The sequence below is a fragment of the Patella vulgata genome, chromosome 7, assembly GCF_932274485.2.
Source record: "Patella vulgata chromosome 7, xgPatVulg1.2, whole genome shotgun sequence".
Classification (NCBI taxonomy): Eukaryota; Metazoa; Mollusca; class Gastropoda; family Patellidae; genus Patella; species Patella vulgata.
In genome coordinates, this window is record NC_065885.2 from 57,573,128 (window position 1) to 57,593,546 (window position 20,419).

Here is a 20,419-nt window from a genome sequence, read left to right on the forward strand (position 1 = left end):
CCAAAGCGGCGTTATTCTTCTTGGGAGCTATTTACTGGCTGTTACAGAACACGTCGTCCCTTGAGTAAGATAAGGTCGTAAGTGACAAAATCTGAAAAATCACTTTTTGTTAAAAAAAAAAAAAAAAGACTAATAATACTATATCTATCTTACACTAGAAAATGGTCACAATCGAAGGTTTTTTTAAGTGCATTATGGGTAATTAAGAAAAGGTCGTAAGTGTTGAAGTTCACCATAACTTCCCTGTAATAAGGTCGTAAGTGCATATGTGTGAGTAAGATAAGGTCGTAAGTCCATGTGTGAGTAAGATAAGGTCGTAAGTGTAGCTAGGTATAAAGTAATACTGTCCATTGATAAATGTACTTATCTCCCTTTAACCACTAGATTAATTGAAGCGGCCTCGTTCTCATTCTCTATCGAGAAGACTTGGTTTTCCGCCATTTTATGTTATGCTGATATATCTGTGTCTAGATAAAGTATGTCAAATACTTAAAATGTGTTATTTATTATCAAGTAACATGGTGACAGAAGTGTGGATTTTCCCCTAAGAACATTTTAGGACAACCAGTATCACAAGAAAAACAAACACATGGCAGAGTATCTTCGTAAACCAGGGCCACTGAAGTTCACAGGTAACGTGGCAGAAAATTGGCGAATTTTTGAACTGGAATTTAACATATTTATTGAAGCAGCTCATGCTGATAAATCTGAAAAAGAAAAAGCTTTTACCTTTCTGAATTTAGCGGGGCGTGAAGCAATTGAGCGCGAACGATCGTTTGTGTATGGAAGGGATGAATCACGAGAAAATCTCGACAACTTGAAAACAAAATTTGCTGCTATTTGCAATCCAATGCGAAATCTTACAGTAGACAGACATGCATTTAATTCCAGAGTTCAATTACCAAATGAATCTATACAGACTTTCGTTTCTGATTTGCGCAACAAAGCATCTGTTTGCCAAATGAGAGATTTAAAAGATGACTTAATAAAAGATCAAATTGTGTTTGGAATTCGAGAAAACAGCGTCAGAAGATTACTACTTCGCGAGCCGGATCTCACCTTAACCAGAGCCTTGGAAGTATGCCAGATCCACGAAACTTCTGAACGTGCACTTGTTGATCTTAGCCAACCAATACCAAACAGACCCACTGTCCGTGATGAAAATTCATTTTCCACAGAAATAGATGCTATCCAAGTACCCAACAGAAATCTTATGCCTAAACAAGGTCGTGGAAATCCACCTAGTTATAATTCGCGTTTCCAAACACAGATGCAACCTTATTTTCGACCGAGTTATAATCCACATTTTCTGGGCCCTCAAAACTATCAAGCACGTGGGTTGCGTCCTTGGGAAAACACTCGCTTTATTGGTTCCAGACCCCCGTTTAGCCATCAACGGCCATGTAATAACTGTGGATGTAGTCATCCACCGAGACGTTGTCCAGCATTTGGCAGATTTTGCGCATCCTGTGGCAGACCTAATCACACTGAAGACGTATGCAGATCCAGTGCAAACAGACGTTTTGACAATCATACTTACAGGCAACCTGTCCATGACATCAGTCTTCAATATGACTATTCGAACACAGAATCTCCTCAAAATGATATTACCCAATTCAAGATAGAATCATTGGATGTTTTCGGTCTGTCACCAGACAATCCCTCTGAATTATTTGTACAATTTACCATTCACAACAAGAGCACCAGATTAAAACTAGACACCGGTGCTAAATGCAATGTGTTACCGTTTTCATTGGTACAAACAATAAGGGACAATCGCCTCATCAACACTACAAATGTGGTCAGACTCATATCATATAGTGGGGATGCCATTCAAACAATAGGATGTATCCAATTACCATGTTTTCACAAAGGATCTTTGTATGAAATCTCATTCTATGTTGTCAACGAGCAAGTTACCCCTGTTTTGGGTTTACAAGATTGTTTAGCGCTAGGATTAATCTCTATTAATATCGACACTGTAAAGCACGATACCACACTCCCAAGAGCGCAGATACCACCCATCGGGGAAATAACTGAAGAGTATGTACTACAACAGTATAAAGATTTACTTGATGGAGACCTGGGGTGTCTTCCAATCTCGTATAACCTGGATCTTGACAGAAACGTTTGCCCAATAATCCGTCCACCACGACGTATTCCAGTGGCCCTACAAGACCCCGTTAAGAGCGAATTGGACAGAATGGTTACTATCGGGGTAATTTCACCAGTGACTCAGCCAACCGAATGGGTATCAAATTTGGTTGCAGTAAAGAAGAAAAACAGAAATGATATCCGTTTGTGTATAGACCCTTGTGATTTAAATAAAGCCATTAAGCGTCAGCACTATCCTCTCAGAACTATAGAAGAAATTGTGGCCCGCATACCTAATGCTAAAATATTTACGCTTATTGACGCGTCTAATGCTTTCTGGCAGATTCCACTAACGGAACAGTCGTCCTTTAAAACCACGTTTATCTGTCCATATGGACGATATCGTTTCTTACGCATGCCCTATGGTATAAGGAGCGCAAGTGAAGTATTTCAGAAAACAATGGATCAGCTGTTTAGTGGTTATCCCTGTGAAATTATCATAGATGATATTCTAATTTGGGGTACGTCCAACACCGATCATGATACCAAGCTCATAAAAGTTCTTGAGAGAGCCCGTGAAATCAACCTTAAATTAAAACTCAAAAAGTTCCAGTTTAAATCGTCAAACATAAGTTATATCGGCCACAGACTCACGTGTGACGGCGTTAAACCAGACCCGGATAAAGTGAAATGTATCACTGAAATACCTGTACCAGACAATATTAAGGCTCTACAGCGATTTCTTGGTATGGTTACCTACCTAGCAAAGTTCATACCCCATCTTAGTGACCAAGCTGCTCCGCTTCGTGTCCTCCTTCAAAAAGATGTTACTTGGCACTGGGATACGCATCATCAGGTTGCATTTGATAAACTCAAATATGCTATCAGCAGTCCGCCTGTTCTGAAATACTTTGATGTCAATAAGCCAGTAACTCTCACGTGTGATAGCTCACAAACCGGTCTTGGTGCTGCATGTTTACAAAATGGCCTACTAGTTGCATATGCCTCGCGAGCCCTAACACCGACTCAAGAGGGCTACGCTCAAATTGAAAAAGAGCTCCTTGCAATCGTCTTTGCATGCAAGAAATTTCATGACTACATCTTTGGCAAAACTGTAGATGTAGAAACTGACCATAAACCACTAGAAACAATCTTTAAGCGTCCTCTATTAGCCACTCCAATGCGTTTGCAAAAAATGCTTCTTCAATTACAGCGATACGATTTGAATATTCACTACAAAAAGGGAACCGAACTTCACATAGCTGACACATTATCCCGTGCCTATATACATGATAACACCCCACTGTTAGAAGAGAATTATGATGTTATGTGTCTTATACCCATTACAACTCCAAAGTATGAAGAATTAAGAAACGCTTCGTTAAATGACCACACGTGTCAGAGACTACGACAATACATTCTCTATGGATGGCCCGAATACGAGAAGGATGTCGAGCCAACTGTTAAAAAATTTTACGCCTTCAGAGACCTATTAACAATTCATGATAACATTATTTACAAAGGCGAAAAAGTTGTAGTTCCCCATGTTCTACAACACCATTATGTTGAACAAGTACACAAGGGACACATTGGAGTTGAAGCTACAAAACTTCGTGCACGTGATTTATTTTATTGGAACAACATGAACCATGACATTGAAACCTATGTATCACAATGTTCAACGTGTAATCATTTTAAGCCCCACCAAAGCAAAGAACCGATGATCTCCCAACCAATTCCAGACCGACCTTGGAGCATTCTCGGATCGGATTTGTTTACATGGAATGGAGTCAATTACTTAGTTCTTGTTGACTCGTATTCTGGCTGGATTGAGATGCAGTATCTTCAAGAAACCACTTCGCAGGCTGTAATTAACAAACTCAAGTCGCATTTTGCCAGATTTGGTGTTCCGGACATCTTTTACAGTGATAACGGGCCTCAATATTCCTGTCGAGACTTTGCCATCTTTTCCAAACAATGGAACTTTACACACAAAACATCCAGTCCCGGTTATCCCCAAAGCAATGGTCTTGCTGAACGCGCGGTAAGAACTTGCAAGAATATACTTGACAAGTGTCAACATGACGGATCCGATCCATATATAGCCTTGTTGAATTATCGAAACACCAATCGAGATAGCATTTTAGGATCTCCGGCACAGCGTATCTTTGGACGACGAACTAAGCCCACAATGCCAATATCTTCATCGTTATTATCTCAAGCCAGCATCGACCACCGAATTGTCTATAATCGACTTTCCAATCTACGCGCTCAACAAAAGTCAACTTATGACAAAAACAGTAGACCTCTTCCAGAATTGCAGCCAGGTAATACCGTCCGGATTCAGACTGACAAGGGATACAACAAAGTTGGTACTGTCACGTCAGTTACCAATACGCCTAGGTCATACTTTGTCAACTATCAAGGTCGCACTCTCCGAAGAAACCGGCGTCATTTACTCCATGTCCCAAAAGAGTGTGTCCATCAGTACGAGGAAATAGCACCCTGGATACCTGTTCGTTTTCCACCGGGAAATGTAATCATTCCCCGAACCGAACCTAATAATCAACAGCTGCGCAATCCCGGTACAGACCTCACTAATAACGAGGAGAGGAGTATACAACCACCACAGTTTCAAAACCAGTATTATGTAACAAAGAGTGGACGAGTTTCTAGACCGACTCCAAGATACCAAAACTAACTTTTTGAATATATTTACTTGTGATTATTCAGTTAATAATGCAAGAAGCATTAATTGTTAATTTAAGTTTAAGTAATTATATAATTTGTGAAATCTCCATAATTTCATTCTAGAAAAGGGGGGATGTAGCTAGGTATAAAGTAATACTGTCCATTGATAAATGTACTTATCTCCCTTTAACCACTAGATTAATTGAAGCGGCCTCGTTCTCATTCTCTATCGAGAAGACTTGGTTTTCCGCCATTTTATGTTATGCTGATATATCTGTGTCTAGATAAAGTATGTCAAATACTTAAAATGTGTTATTTATTATCAAGTAACAGTAAGTGAACACTGGGCATGTGCAATGGCGACTTCCTGTAAGGCTTAAAAAATGGCTGCCTTGAAGAACACAAAAGGTTTTATGAACTCTACACAGGCAGTAGCTGCAGTACTTGATTCAGATACAGAATCTGATGCCGAAGAATCATCTGGTGATGAATATAGACCAAATGTGTCAGAATTAAATCAGGAATCAAGCAGTGAAGAAGGTATTTTTTTTAATTTTAGCTTACTATGACATTTGAAGTCAAGGTCAATGAAGTGAGCCTTGATAAAATATTTTTTTTTTTCTGAATTATGTCAAATTTGCATACTTGGGTGTGATTTATAGGAGTTCTCAAGCTTATATATTATATTCTTTAGAGTAATCGGGGACTAGGGTATAGGGGATTAAGTAAAAAAAAATGGGGAGGGGGGGAAGGGAGGGTATTAGTTTTATTTAAGTTTAGGTAAAGAATAAGAGATGACATTGTGATGGGGGTGTTGGTTAGTCTTATTAAAGTTTTGGTAATAAATACACTGGTTTAGTAAAATATTGCAATGAAATAGGGCATATTGGGGGGGGGGGGTGAATGGGAGAGAGAGTTAGTAAGTTTGGGTAAAGAATAAACTGGTTAAATAAAAGACCATTAAATGGCAATGTAATAGACCTTTGGGCGCAGTGTAATAGTGCTTATTTCGGAGTGTGTTTTAGGAGTGGGGTGGGGTGGGGCCGAGGTAGGTCTTGTGGGAGGCGAGGGGGTATTGTGATAGGGTTGGTTAGTTTTATTAAAGTTTGGATAAAGAATAAACTGGTTTAGTAAGGGATGACAATGTAATAGAGCCTTTCGGGTGTTTTATGGACGCAGCGTAATATAGGTTGTTGGTGTGTGTGTGTGTGGGGGGGGGGGCGTCATGTAAGCTAGTTTTAATAAAGTTGGGTAAACATTAAACTGGTTTTGTAAGAGATGGTAATGTAAGTGACCTATGGATTGAGTGCTGAAAGCGGTATTGACCAGGGGTGCGACAGATAACATAGTATAATTGACAAATAGCCTATAAGAGGTCGGGAATTGGGGTGCTTTTAATGGACGCAGCGTAATAGGGATTATTTAAATTCACAAAATATTTACCTCCTGTGCTAATAATATTGTTTATGCCCGTCATTACAATCTTCCTGTTCTTTCTATTTTAGATGCCGAGAAGTCCACTGACGTTTTGACAAAAACCAAAGATGGCATGAGAGGAATGTTAAGTGATATAACGCCTGAAAACAACATTGCTGAGCCAAACGAAAGAGGACGAAAAAGAACAAGAAATGAAGACAATTGGCAACAAAATATAAGAAAGAGAGCTCGAAATTGCGGCGAAGAATACCTAACAAGAGAGAACAAAAAGGTCGAAAAAAGAAAAAGAAAATATCATCGTTGTGGCAGATGTGTCAACCGATGCAATGAACATTTCCCAGATGCTCAGCGTGATATCGTCTTTATGAATTACTGGAAAATGGGCAATAGGCAGAGACAGCGTGACTACATCGCAAATCATGTTAGAAGCAAGCCGACTAAAAGAAATTCAAACCCTGGACGTAAACGAAAACAAACGCTTCAGTATTTTGTAACAGTTGGTAATTCAAAAGTCAAAGTTTTTTTGAAAACACTTGGAATTGGGGAAAAAACCGTTACATACACACTCCAACACAGAGATGAGACAGGTCAAGCTTGTACTGACAAGCGCGGGAAGCAAGCCCCAGGAATAAAGAAATCTGATGAAATAAGAAACTCAGTCAAGATGCATATTTCCTCGTTTCCTCATATGGAATCGCATTATGTGAGAAACAAGACAAGCAGGAAATATCTTGAGAAAAGTTTAACTGTTAGTAAAATGCATGAACTCTACCAAGAAGAACATGAAAATAATCAACCAAAACAAGTTAAACTAAAGTATTACAGGGATGTGTTCAATACAGAATTTAACTTATCATTCCATAAACCTAAGAAGGATGTGTGTAATTTTTGCTTTTCCTATAATAATTCGTCTAAGCAAGAGCAACTTGAAAAACAGGATGACTACGACAACCACCACTCTCGCAAAACTCGAGTTAGACAATTAAAAGCCGAACACAAAGCTCTAGCTAAAGAAGATAAAAGTATACGTGCAGTAACTTTTGATTTAGAGTAGGTATTGCTTAGTCCTAAATTGAATGTTTCGTCTTTATTTTACCGTCGTAAAACTGTCCACATATAATTCGACTGTTTATGATCTCGCCAGCCATGATGTGACCTGTTACACGTGGCACGAAGGTGTTGCCGGACGTGGAAGTTGTGAGATTTCAAGCAGTATCAGCAGTTACTTCAATCAATTACCAATAGAGGTTAAGCGTGTAATTTTGTACTCAGATACATGCTCCGGTCAGAACCGGAATCAGTTTTTTACAGCCATGTGCTTACATGTTATTAAGGACTTAAACATAGATTGCATTGATCATCTGTATATGGAGTCCGGTCACAGTCAAATGGAGTGCGACTCATCACACTCGACCATCGAGTATGCTTTTAGAAACCAGGATGTTTACAGCCCTTTAGATTACTATCGTATCGTAGCCATGGCAAGACGTGAAAATCCATTTGAAGTAAGGCTCCTGTCTACCAAGGACATAACCGATTACAAAACATATAGTAGACAAATCATCCGAAATCGAAGCAAAGATGTGGACGGAAATACAATTCAGTGGTTAAAGTTGAAGTGGATGCGATATTTAAAATCATCCCCAGACACCGTTTACTTCAAGTATGATTATGATGCTGAATTTAAAGCTATGCGAGTAAACCAAGGTCTACGGATAGATTCAGATATTACTTTAAAACCCTTGTTTCAAGAGGCACCTCGTATCTCAAAGGCAAAGTATGATGATTTGAGGTTCCTATGCACCTCCTTAGCAATACCCCGAGATTACCATTCTTTTTACGAGAAGCTCAATTTTGATGGCAAGATAGTTGATGCCCTGACTGAACCCGATGCAGACGAAACTGGCCCAGCTGATTCCGAATTTGAATAGTTATTAAATGTTATTACCTTTATGGTTATCTGTTAAAACGTTTGAAATATATGTGAAATTTGTTTGTTAACATTTTTCTGTTAATAAACTAATGTTTTGACACTTGTAATCTTTTCGATGTAGGCCTATTGTTCAATAATAAAAGGTCGTAAGTGTTCCTAACTAGTTTCATTTTCTACAAGTATTGAGTAAAGTAAGGTCGTAAGTGAAATTTTGAGCAGAAAACACCTGAAAACCGGTGTGTGATATTTGCATGTTAAACTGTTAGAGGAGTTATGGTTAAGTTTCAAAAAGCTAAAAAAAATATTAAAACATCATTTAGTGATGTTATTTTGAAACCTTTAAATGCGATTATCTCGAAATGAAATAATTGTCACTCACGACCTTATCTTACTCAAGGGACGACGTATCCATCTAGATTTATTCTGTTTTAAATCCTAAAATGCAGTTCGGGTAGTTAGTTATTCACAGCTAATAATACAATTATATTTATGTTTTCCAGCTGTTTGGTGTTTTCCTGACTTACTTGTTTGTTGTCATCCAGTTTTCCCTCTGAATTATGTACCATAGACGGAAATAGAAAAGCGGCGAATTCAGATATTTCTGAATATTCTACAATTTTACAGAAACTCTTAAAACCCATCCCTGGCAGGATATTAAATGATATATAACAGACATGGTGGTGGTGTGTATATCGAAGACTCTAATGAGCCATTTTAGACTTCCGATATGGACTGGACTAACAAGGTGCGAGCGACTATACTACCATTCAATGTGGGTAGCTCACGTATTTCGACGAACAAAACTGATAAGAAATTGCAATAAAAGTTTTAAAAAATGAATGTAACTAAGTTTATAGAAGTGTTTTTTTACCCATTTTAGGTTCCGAAGAATAAAATTTTAACTCCTTTAAGTGCGAGACGACTGGCATGTCCCGGATTTGAATCTGGGTATGGGCACAGAAGGCCATTCTCCTTGTCACGTACAAGCTTAGGATCGAAACCTCTCAACTTGACTCAATGGCAAATCTTATCTTCAACAAAAGAAATGAAATAAAATGGGGTTTAACGTCCTACTGTTTTGCTCCGAACTGGGCTAATGAAGACGGGCATATGCCATACAGTGTGCTATGGGGAAAATGTTGCCCGAACAGCGGCACTACGGCCTACTCTTATATCCTTTAAGTGCGAGACGACTGGCATGTCCCGGATTTGAATCTGGGTATGGGCACAGAAGGCCATTCTCCTTGTCACGTACAAGCTTAGGATCGAAACATCTCAACTTGACTCAATGGCAAATCTTATCTTCAACAAAAGAAATGAAATAAAATGGGGTTTAACGTCCTACTGTTTTGCTCCGAACTTGGCCAATGAAGACGGGCATATGCCATACAGTGTGCTATGGGGAAAATTTTGCCCGAACAGCGGCACTACGGCCTACTCTTATATCGAATTCCAACTGTCAAGGGATCTTTTACGTGCATGCCATTGTGTACACGGGACCTCGGTTTTTCGTCTCATCCGAATGGCTAGACAGTTGCCATTGTCAGGCCCTCCGTCCTGCATCACTGACAAGGGGTGGTGGGGGGGGGGGGCACGCCGGAAAATCTGGATGAACTTTCTCGGCCAATGCAGGGATAGAACACCCGACTTCCAGACGAGCGAGCCAGCGTCTTACCCACTTAGCCACCGTGACCGCCCTTCAACAAAAGAGATTTTTCTGATGAAATTCACTTGCGTATTCACACAAATACAATTTAAGGCATTTAAACAAATGCAGATACCCGTAACTCACTATCAGCCTACACCTCGCGATGCAACCTATGCCCCACTCAAATTTTCCCACGCCCCACCTTGGGAATCACTGGTCTAGAGAGTTGATTATATCCTTGACAGGTGAATAAATGTCTAGATAATCATTTATATAACATTTGAAGCCAGAGAAACTCCCTGCAATAGGCAAATATAGGTCTTACATAATGCATTTTTAAGCGTCGTGGGCAAAACATTATGTCCACATAATACAATATAACACCATATCTATACCACCAATAAAATATTTATTTTCAAATAATTTAACAAAAAAAACCCCCAAAAAATATTAATAATTTTAAATTCAAGTCAAATCAAATATATCAAAAGTCCAATTTTCTTTTTATCATAAAACTTTATTCTATAAACGGTTCTAGTTTGGTTTTCTACAATAGTCGGGGGTGGGGGCTGTATACATTTCTCTATTTCAGCAAAACTTTGGACGGTTGAAAAAACAATCTGGGTAACACTCCCAGTCCAAGTACAAATTAATAATAATGGTTTTACGCCAATCGCTAAAATAGCAAAATTCAATTTTCTTGGAATAATTCAAGAGTTGGCAACATTTGATATAACTGGAACATTTATTTATCATGTCTAGACATAACTAACATGTTAACCACGGTTTAACGCCAAAAAGTACACTATTAAGCCAAATTTTCCTCAAAAATCACATTCAGTTGGAAAGTAGCTCAAAATCCGACCCCTTCTCTTACACCTAATTTTGTAGATAAGCTACGAAAAGTGGTATTAACCTTAATTGGTTATATAAATTGGTCCAACATTGAATATAAGTGTGATATGAAGTTTGTTTTGGTGTCTATGCATCGGTTTTTGATAGCAAGCTATTCAGTGGGACCATATTCAACCCCTTTTAAATTGACACAATTTCAAAATGGCCGCCAAAACCTCCAGATTAACGCATCCGACAAAGTAAGTGTTGCATTATGTCTAATAGAGTTTTTTTGTATGGATTTTGGTTTTTCAGTCATGACATATCATTTTATCATTGTTTGGTCCGCTTTTACCTATCTAAATTGGTTACTTAACATAATTCAAGATATAGCCGCCCCAAGAGTAGTGAAATTTACAAGGAATGATAAGTCGCAACCAACCGTATCTCCTCCACAACCGACCTAATATCCTCCCCAACCAAACAATCCGTATTTTCTCCCAAACGTATCTCCCTTCCAACAGACCGTATTTACATAAATTCTTTTCTACAGCTATCTGTGCTGGCAGTGACGCATGCTTCTAAATATATCTATCAGTACCGACAACATATGCTTTTAGAGTATAGCTATTTGTACTGACAGTGACATCTACACTATAGATGTTTATACTGACAGTGACGTATGCTTCTAGAGTATGTCTATTTGTATTAACAGTGACATTTCGTGAGTATATAGCTATTTATACTGACCGTGAAATATATGTATGCTTCTAGACTAGAGTAATTTGTATTGACAGCGGCATATGCTATCAGATTACAGCTTTGTGCTGACAGTCATGTAAGCTTCTAGATTACAGCTATTAGTACTGACTGTGGCATATGCTTCTAGATTATAGCCATTTGTACTGACAGTGAGATATTCTAGATTATAGCTATTTGTACTGATAGTGGCATATGCTTCTAGATTACATGTATATAGCTATTTGTACTGACAGCCGCATATGCTTCTAGATTACAGCTATTTGTACTGACAGTGAGATATTCTAGATTATAGCTATTTGTACTGATAGTGACATATGCTTCTAGTCTATAGCTATTTATAGTGACAGCGATGAATGCTTCTAGACTATAGCTATTGGTTACTTGTTTTGATAATGACAAAATAAACCTGTTATTTACAAGAATTCTACTATATACTAACCAGCAACCCATTCTAAAAGTTACCATAGTAACAGTGTTATATCTATAATTTACCCTTTTACCCCAAGTGTTATCTACGAGATCTAATCTTTACTCCCACGAGGTTGGACAGGCAACCCTACTTCTTGTCACAGACAACTGGGGAATCGAAACCATGCCAGTTGACTCGATGACAGACATTATGATACAGCGCGCACACGCTAACCATTCAACCATCCAACCCCCCTAGGTCCCACAAGTAGTAAATCTGTCCCTGACACCTAGTGTTATTTACGAGATATACATATCTTTCTAACAGACGTAACTTTCAGAATGTTTGAAATAAAAGCCCCAAAAGATGTAATTTTAATGCAAATAGCTGCACCGGATGTAAAATTATTATTATTATTATTTCAAGTGATATTTATTTAGGTGTATGTACATTTATTCTGTTAAATTTGTAATCCTAAGATCTTTGTAATTATTGAATATGATTATTAAATATGAAAATTAAACAATTAAACTATGTATTACATGCAATTCCTTCGAATAATATCCCTTCACAACTTCGTTAATGTGAACTATTGGTTGCCAAATAATTCAATAATAAACAAAAGCCATTTAATTTTTCAATTCAAATTCTGTATTTGAGAAATGTAGAAACTTTGTATATATGATACAGAAAGCTGCAGATGGCTACAATTTAGTGTTACCCATGTAAAGCATGGACATTAATTTCTTACATCAAATATTTACAATATTGCCATTTAAATAAAACGATTTTACATTATGAAAAGCAGTTCTAATTCTTTTAAATCTGCCTATAGCATGTTTTTTTTTCTGGATTCAAAGGTTATATCATGGACCTTATAATATTATAAGGTTCATGTAAACACAAAGAAAAAAGTTCAGTTTTTGTATTTTTCACAAGGACTTGCCTTACAAGGTTTTGGGTTGAAACCCTGATAACATGATCTCAGAAAAACACAATTCATTATTGTGATTGATATGAAAAATGTCACACTTATTTTACACCTGAGAGGCTAGAGGTCCTTTTCAGTGGTGAACAATTAGTTGAATAAATATATATTATCAAGAGATTAAAACAATTAAAAGAGAAAAACGAATTTGATTTTGACTTTTACTAGAGGATTTGCCACTCCTCTAAAACAAGAAGAAGATCATAAAATATTTACAATTATGCAAAAAAAGAAAAAGAAAAAAAGACATAATTCATTCTACATAATATACAAATTAATTATTAATTATACAAAATTATGAAAGCATTTTGGTAATAAAAATAGGAGAAATAATTCTATATAAATATTCATCTATAAATATTCGTAAGATCCATTTATGAGTATTTCTAATGAAAATTCATTGATAAATACCTTTTCATGGATAGATCTTTTAAATATTAACCTATAAATTAACAATGTATAACAGAAAACAACAGTATTCACCTAATAATACACATCGCACAAAGGGATATAACTCTTACTACACAAGGATTCTTAAAGACACCACAAGTCTATTCACTGACATATATTTCAAAAGTAAAAAATATGTACAATTTTAATGTAAACAGTTTTGTAATCAAGCACATGACCATTATGAAGAATGGGATATTAAACTATTTAATACTAAATCGTCTTTTTATTAAAAAAAACAACAAAAAAGACTCTAAAAGTTAAAAGACAAATATATTTTTAATGTCAATCGTCCATATATCATTCACTCTCCACTGCATGTGTGAAGAGTTATATCCCTTTGACCACTAACAACAACAAAAAAAAAACCCCAAGAATTGGATACAAAAGTCTGAATCCTCTTAAATAGTTCAACAGGCAAAACCAAACATTGACTGTGTTATCAAGAAGTCATCATTTACATTTTTTTTTCTTTTTTTAATTTTATGTTTTGAGCACATTTGGGTTATCTTAAGGGCAGTGTTGGAATTTCAAAAATTTTCTTGTCGGACATTTTTACCGAAAATAAAGGGGCATAACATAACTCTTATCGCTATATAAGCAAGCGGTTTCAGACTACCGATTTGATATTTTCAAAAAAAAAAAAAGCAAATGATGCACATAGATTTTAACTTAAAAGTCATTGATTTTAGCAATACAGTTTAGAAAATAACTACATGAAAAGAGCTCTTTTCCAAACACAAGATATTATCCCAAAAGTAGAAAAAAAACAGGTATTTCTTTAAAACTGATAATGAAGTATAGAATATTTCAGGTTTTTAAAAATAAATAATATTCAGATCGCCTGCCACAGGTGTAGTAAGGAATATAAAAATAAAAATCGTGTTTTGGAGAAGAGCTCTATTCCAACATTAATTGTTAGTGTCACTATCGGATATTAAACTATTTAAACTGGTCGTGGATGACATGGAAGGCAGACTCTTTTGTTGTTTTCGGACATTCCAATGTAGACATTCGGCTAAACCATCAAACCAATCATTCATCTGATCCTTGGCACATATCGATGGTATAGGATACCGAGCCGTTGTTATACGCAAACTAGATAATAAAACAAAAATTGTCGATTTTTAAAAGAATTAGAATGGCAATGAATCTATGCGAGTCAGGATACATTTTGTCATTATCAATCAGTCATTTATGATACTAATTGTTGAATATGGCGACCAGTGTTGGGATTTCGCCCATATATTTCGGACATGTCCTACGCTATTTTCCAAATGTCCGATATTGCCGACCATATGCAGAAAGAATGACATGTCTATAATTATTAATACAATGAATCGATCTACACAGACTTGAACTAAAATTAAACCACTCTACTCCACAATTTAATGCGGATTATTATTTCTGAGGAATTTCATTGGACAATTTTTGATTGAAATCTCAATACCTAACGGTAGCAATGGATAAGTGACTTGATAATCAAGTCAAACGTGTTTACTTTTAGCATCAGATCATTGGAGAGACTGATAGATCTGGGTTTTAACGTCCACTCAACACAAACTAGGTGAGTAGGTCATTCCGTGACTAACATATGGTTCAATTTTAGTTCAATAATTCGCTTGTGGGTAGGGGTCTTTAGCAGTGGGAAGAAACCAGAGGACCCTGAGAAAATCCACGAGGTTGGACAGGCGACCCTACTCCTTGTCAAAACTACGCCATATGACTCAATGACAGACCTTATGATACAACGCACGTGTTAACCATTTGGCCTTCCAACTCCCCATGATCATTATTAAACGGATAACAACTCTTCTCCCTCATAAGACTCACAAGAACGACCTGTGGACGACTATAAATAGTGGTTATATGCCGAAAACATAACTGATTTCTCATAGTTGTTTTGCTAGAGACTGTCAAATTTGACATACTAAAACTTGGGAATAATAGTCACACAGGTTATTCCGAGAATATAAATGGACATAAAAACAATTTAAATATCATACTGACCTGTCACTTTGATTTATTTCTATTCTGTTTCTACCATCAAATGAAACCCAAGCTGAACTACGAGCTTCTGGTGATAACATCAGCTGAAATATAATAAACATGTCTTACAATATAAAATCTAAACCAACATCTTGGTTAGAGACGAGAAGCTTTCATCTCCTGGGTTCGATAAGGCTGTTGGTGCAAGACATAGATCTGGCAAGGAATAGGAACTTTGTCTGGTGCCACTGACAAGGGGAATCCTGACTGGAAACTTTCCCCGCCAACAGCGTGATCATACTCATGACCAACGTCTTCTGATAGATCTAATATCAAAGAATGCTGACTGGTTGTCAAATAATGTTGCCATAGTTACCTTAATTTCTACACCTGCTGGAACAACAACTGGTCGGAAAGACAAGGAATGCGGACATATAGGTGTAATGAGTAAACATGGAACATTAGGATGAATCATAGATGCTCCGGCTGCCACAGCATATGCTGTACTTCCTGTCGGGGTGGAGATTATTAATCCTACAAAAAAAGACAAAGAAAAAATATAGACAAGTTTTGTAATATATTCTTTAAATGGCATTTGGTAACTGGGCAGATAAATAAACATTGAGAGAATACTCTTCGAAACGTTGCCTATATAAATCAGTAGCTGTTTTTCCATAAGTATGTTTATAGTTTATTTCTTTGTAGTATAATTGTGGATTGATGCCATATTGAATTATAATGTTAAATGTATATGAATATAGTAACAGTCTGAACTAAATAAGCTATTTGTTCGCTATATATTCATTTACAATGCAAATGATTTGTTTTTAAATTATTATTAAAGACAGGATGTTTTTAAGATGTTGTTTGTCAATATTAGCAGTTCTTATACATAATCCATATTTGGTTAATTCTCTAGTTGGGTATAATCAACCAATCAGTTAATTAATACAGATATCAGGGGATATAAAGGACCAGGACTAACTCATTGCAATTCTTAGAAGGACATGATGCAATGTTTCCAGCAGTAGCTGGTCTGGCTAGAGTGAGCTGAATGGGGTTGAGAGAATGAAAGATATACTATTTTTTGAGTTTTATGCAGACTCGGATTTTGCAAGATTGTGTTTTAGCTTCCATTTTCGACCGGCTATGCTGCAGTTTTTATATATGACTCACATTTATAGGTATATTGGGCATATGAAACAGTGAGCCATGTTGGCTAAGTGGGTAAGATGCTGGCTCGCTAGCCTGGAGGTCATGTGTTGGATCCCTGCATTGGGAGAGATTTTCCAGCGTGCATTCCCCTTGTCAGTGGTGCAGGAAGGAGGGCCTGACAAGGACAGTCGTTCGGATGGGACGAAAAACAGAGGACCCATGTATACATTGGCGGTTGGAATTCGATATACGAGTAGGCCATAGTGCCGCTGCCCAGGCAAAATTTGCCTCATTGTACACTGTATGGCATATGTCCGTATGTTCTAAATTTATCTCATCAACAGTTAAATTATCTTATCAATGGATATCTGGAACTCAATGAGTTCACCCCTTTTTTAATGAGGATGTTTTTGACACAGCGTTATCTGAGAATCAGAATATTTTTTTTCATGGCCCCTGTTGCACTGGGATATAATTCAAAATACTAAATCGTGAAAAATACAAAATTGAGCTACTCACCGTCACCCTGAACAGATGTCACTAATCTTTCTTCAATATATAAATCAATATTACATAAATATGGTGTCGAACCTCGATCAACAACTATCTCATTTAAAACCTGCAATATTCATATCAATAATCAAATTGTTTATATAGAGTTCCATAAAATATTCATATCATTAGACGTTCATGTTGTGATAAGTTATACTTGAATGGTATAGAGAGAGCTCTTAGTCAACAAGCCAACAGTGAGGCTGATGTCCCCCGCCGAAATCCCAAACTAAATTTTCATGGCAATAATTAAATTGTCTGAAGTCGACCACTGAGTTCCTGAAAATATTCATGTTGTGAGAAGTTATACTTGAATTGTATAGAGAGAGTTGTTAGTCAAAAATTGAAATCTTTGACCACTAAGTTCCTGAAAATATTCATGTTCAGATAATTTTAGACCTACTGAAAATCCAACTGCTTACTTTTTTTTTTTATAGGCAATATTTTATTCAGATTTGTATCTGAATAGGGATTGGGGAACAGGCATAATAGATCAGTTAACGTCTTGAAAACCACTAAAAATTGTACACAATCCAAAATCCAGACTAACTCTCTCAGCCAACACCAGGGAATTTTTGGGGGGTATAGAGAAAATGTTAAAATTCTAAACTTACTAGATATGTATTTGCTGGTTTTTGATCGCAGAGTGTGGATGATGAAGATAAGTCTTGAGTTTTTGTTTGTGATAATGATCCACTTGTCACGTTGTCACAATTTATCACACATTTCAAGCGGTATCGTAATAATAATGAGGCACTGCCTAAAAAAACACAATAAAATATACATTAGTCATATCTGACAATACATTGTATCTGTCGATCATTACATACATCTTCCATTACATTGTATCTGTCGATCATTACATTCTATCCGTCGATTATTACATTGTATCTGTTGATCATTACATTGTATCTGTTGATAATTACATTGCATCTGTCATTCATTACATTGGATCTGTCGATCATTACATTGTACCTGACGATCATTACATTGTATCTGTCTTTCATTACATTGCATCTATCGATCATTATATCGTATCTGTGAGAATATGCAAAGGACCAAGTCTGACAACAATTCTATTGCCCTCTCCCCATCACCTCCTATGAAATGAAAAAGGGTTCAACATCCTACTTTCCTGCATCCACTGGGCTAATGCAGAAGGCCATACTCGATACAGTATGCAATGAGGGAATCTTTTTCTCGGAAAGTGGCTTTTCCACATACTCTTTGTCAAATTCCATAAATAGAACCTCGTTTTATTGGCTCATCCAAAAATCTACATGTCTGGCCCTCTCCGTCCTGCACCAATGACTGGGGGAAAATCATGCTGAATAAAGCAAGGACGTATTAGTTAGTGAGTCAGCAATCTGATAAAAACACAGATCCTATTTCATTTCGTTTATTATAGTTCAAAATTTTATTTCGTCTGTACTACACTAGGATCTGGAAGAGTTGTTATCATTGACGCGTTCTGAATGACGTGAGGGATTAGCCAATGAAACCATCTGCTACAGGGACTTCTTGGCATGCGATGCACGGAACTGTGGGTAAACCACTAGAAACGTCAACGCTAATTGATTAATTAATGTCTGATGTCATAGGGTCAAAAGCCTGTTTGTACGACCTCTGACGCGACCTTTTACTACAACCGGTACTAAATATAGATCTGTATTTTAATCAGATTGGTGAGTCAGCATCATATCCATTCAGCTACCTCATCTATGACAGACAAATGAGTTATAAAAAAAAGATATAAAGCAATGAAATACTATGGTAAAATCTACCTCTAAGACATTTGTTGATTTCTTCTTTAAAATGACAGAATTGGAATGGTGTAAGAAAGCCTAACGAACCCATGTTGAAGGCCATGATTGGTGGTACACTTTGCTGTAAGAAAAATATTTTATTTTAATGGAAATACATTTAGTTGAATAAATGCCAAGTTCATCAATACAGTTATAAATCATCATGATTTTATTCAACATTTTCATTATCATCATCTGCATCAAAGGAATTTAAAAACGGAAACTAACCTGTAGGGGCAATCCAGACAGCTGGACATGGGATATATAGATCAAATTATGTGTGAGAGAGAAAGAGAGAGAGGGTTTTGATGTCCATGTCCACACACAAACTAGGGCATTTCGGGACTAACATATGGTTCTATTTTATTTCAATATTTCGCTTGCATGTAGGGGTCTTTAGCAGTGGGAGGAAATCAGAGGACCCGGAGAAAACCCACGACATTGGGCAGGCGACCCTACTCCTTGCCACGTACAACCGAGGAATCAAAACCACGGCAGTTGACTCGATGACAGACCTTATGATAGAGAGCGCACATGCAAACCATTTGGCCATCCAACCCCCCTAATCAAAGTATGATCAATAAATCGGACTACAAACCACCAATCAGATTATGATCAATCAACCAGAGATTATGGTCTGTAACTGATTGATCAACCATCAGGAGATAATTGAACATTTGATGGGTAGAAAGACGATTGACTCTTGTAATTCTTGAAACGACTTAAAGGAGATGAACCAGTTAAAGATTAAACTTTACAAGGATTTCTATATCATTCAAATCACACCCAGAGACCTTAACCCTTAACTGGTCAACGTCTCATTGACGTCATGACGTCAAGTGGTCAGGCTAAATAAAGGCTAAAGTGAAATATTTTGTATGCCTATTTCAATCGACTACTGCCAGATAATTGTAAGTGATAGACTCTTGATACCAATAATAAAGTGGAAGGGGATAAGTTGATCTATAATTTCCAAATCATTCAGAAAATTTTGGTCAAATTACTTCACTCTGAGCCGAGAATAGAGAATTTCTAAAACACTGTAGAATCGATTGTTAGCATTGTTACAATAATAAACAAAGTCTTGATTATCCATTTTTACGGTTAATCATGAACAGCAGATCAGATTCAAATCTGTTCAAAACTGTACCCATCAGATGGCATCAAGAGTTGATTATGGTCTTGACATGTTAATAAATGTCTAATTAATAGTTTATATAACATTTAAGGCCTTGCATAATCTATGTTTAAAGAATCAAATATTTGATTGTACCAACCTGGAATAATGATGAAGCATGGATTAAAGTTCCATCCCCTCCTAAACATATCACAAAATCTATTTTAGCTGTTAAATTGACCTGATCTGTAAAACAAATAAAATGTTTGTCAAAATGTTTGCCATGTTAAGCTGAAATATAAACAAGTCTGTCATCACTTTTCACTCTTTCTCTCTAACGGCATAATACACATCATATGGTAATAAACAAGCCTTGCCATCGTTTCTCTCTTTCTCTGGATCTCTCTCCAAAAATAAGAAGAGAGGGTTCTATAAGATTAACTCGGCTTTAGACAAAAAAGCCTATTACCGTAAACTGATTTACATTCAATGGTTTCTGTTTTGACTGTAATTTCTAAATAGTTATGCTCGGCGAATTATAGATGCAAAGAGTTC

The 20,419-nt window shown here is 36.7% G+C and overlaps 1 protein-coding gene across 3 annotated transcripts in view; it reads right to left on the minus strand.

The window, feature by feature from the left end:
• Positions 1-10,193: 10,193 nt before the first annotated feature.
• The window catches only part of LOC126827546 (NAD kinase), a 44,226-nt gene continuing 34,000 nt past the window's right edge, over positions 10,194-20,419 (minus strand). For all 3 annotated transcript variants that reach the window (XM_050557007.2, XM_050557008.2, XM_050557006.2), the window contains exons 5-11: positions 20,025-20,110; positions 18,727-18,829; positions 17,557-17,702; positions 16,910-17,009; positions 15,612-15,769; positions 15,257-15,339; positions 10,194-14,344 (exon numbers count right to left, since the gene is read on the minus strand). In XM_050557007.2, coding sequence (XP_050412964.2) covers positions 14,158-14,344; positions 15,257-15,339; positions 15,612-15,769; positions 16,910-17,009; positions 17,557-17,702; positions 18,727-18,829; positions 20,025-20,110 — 863 coding nt within the window. In that variant the 3' untranslated portion in view covers positions 10,194-14,157. The remainder of the gene's footprint in view (positions 14,345-15,256; positions 15,340-15,611; positions 15,770-16,909; positions 17,010-17,556; positions 17,703-18,726; positions 18,830-20,024; positions 20,111-20,419) is intronic.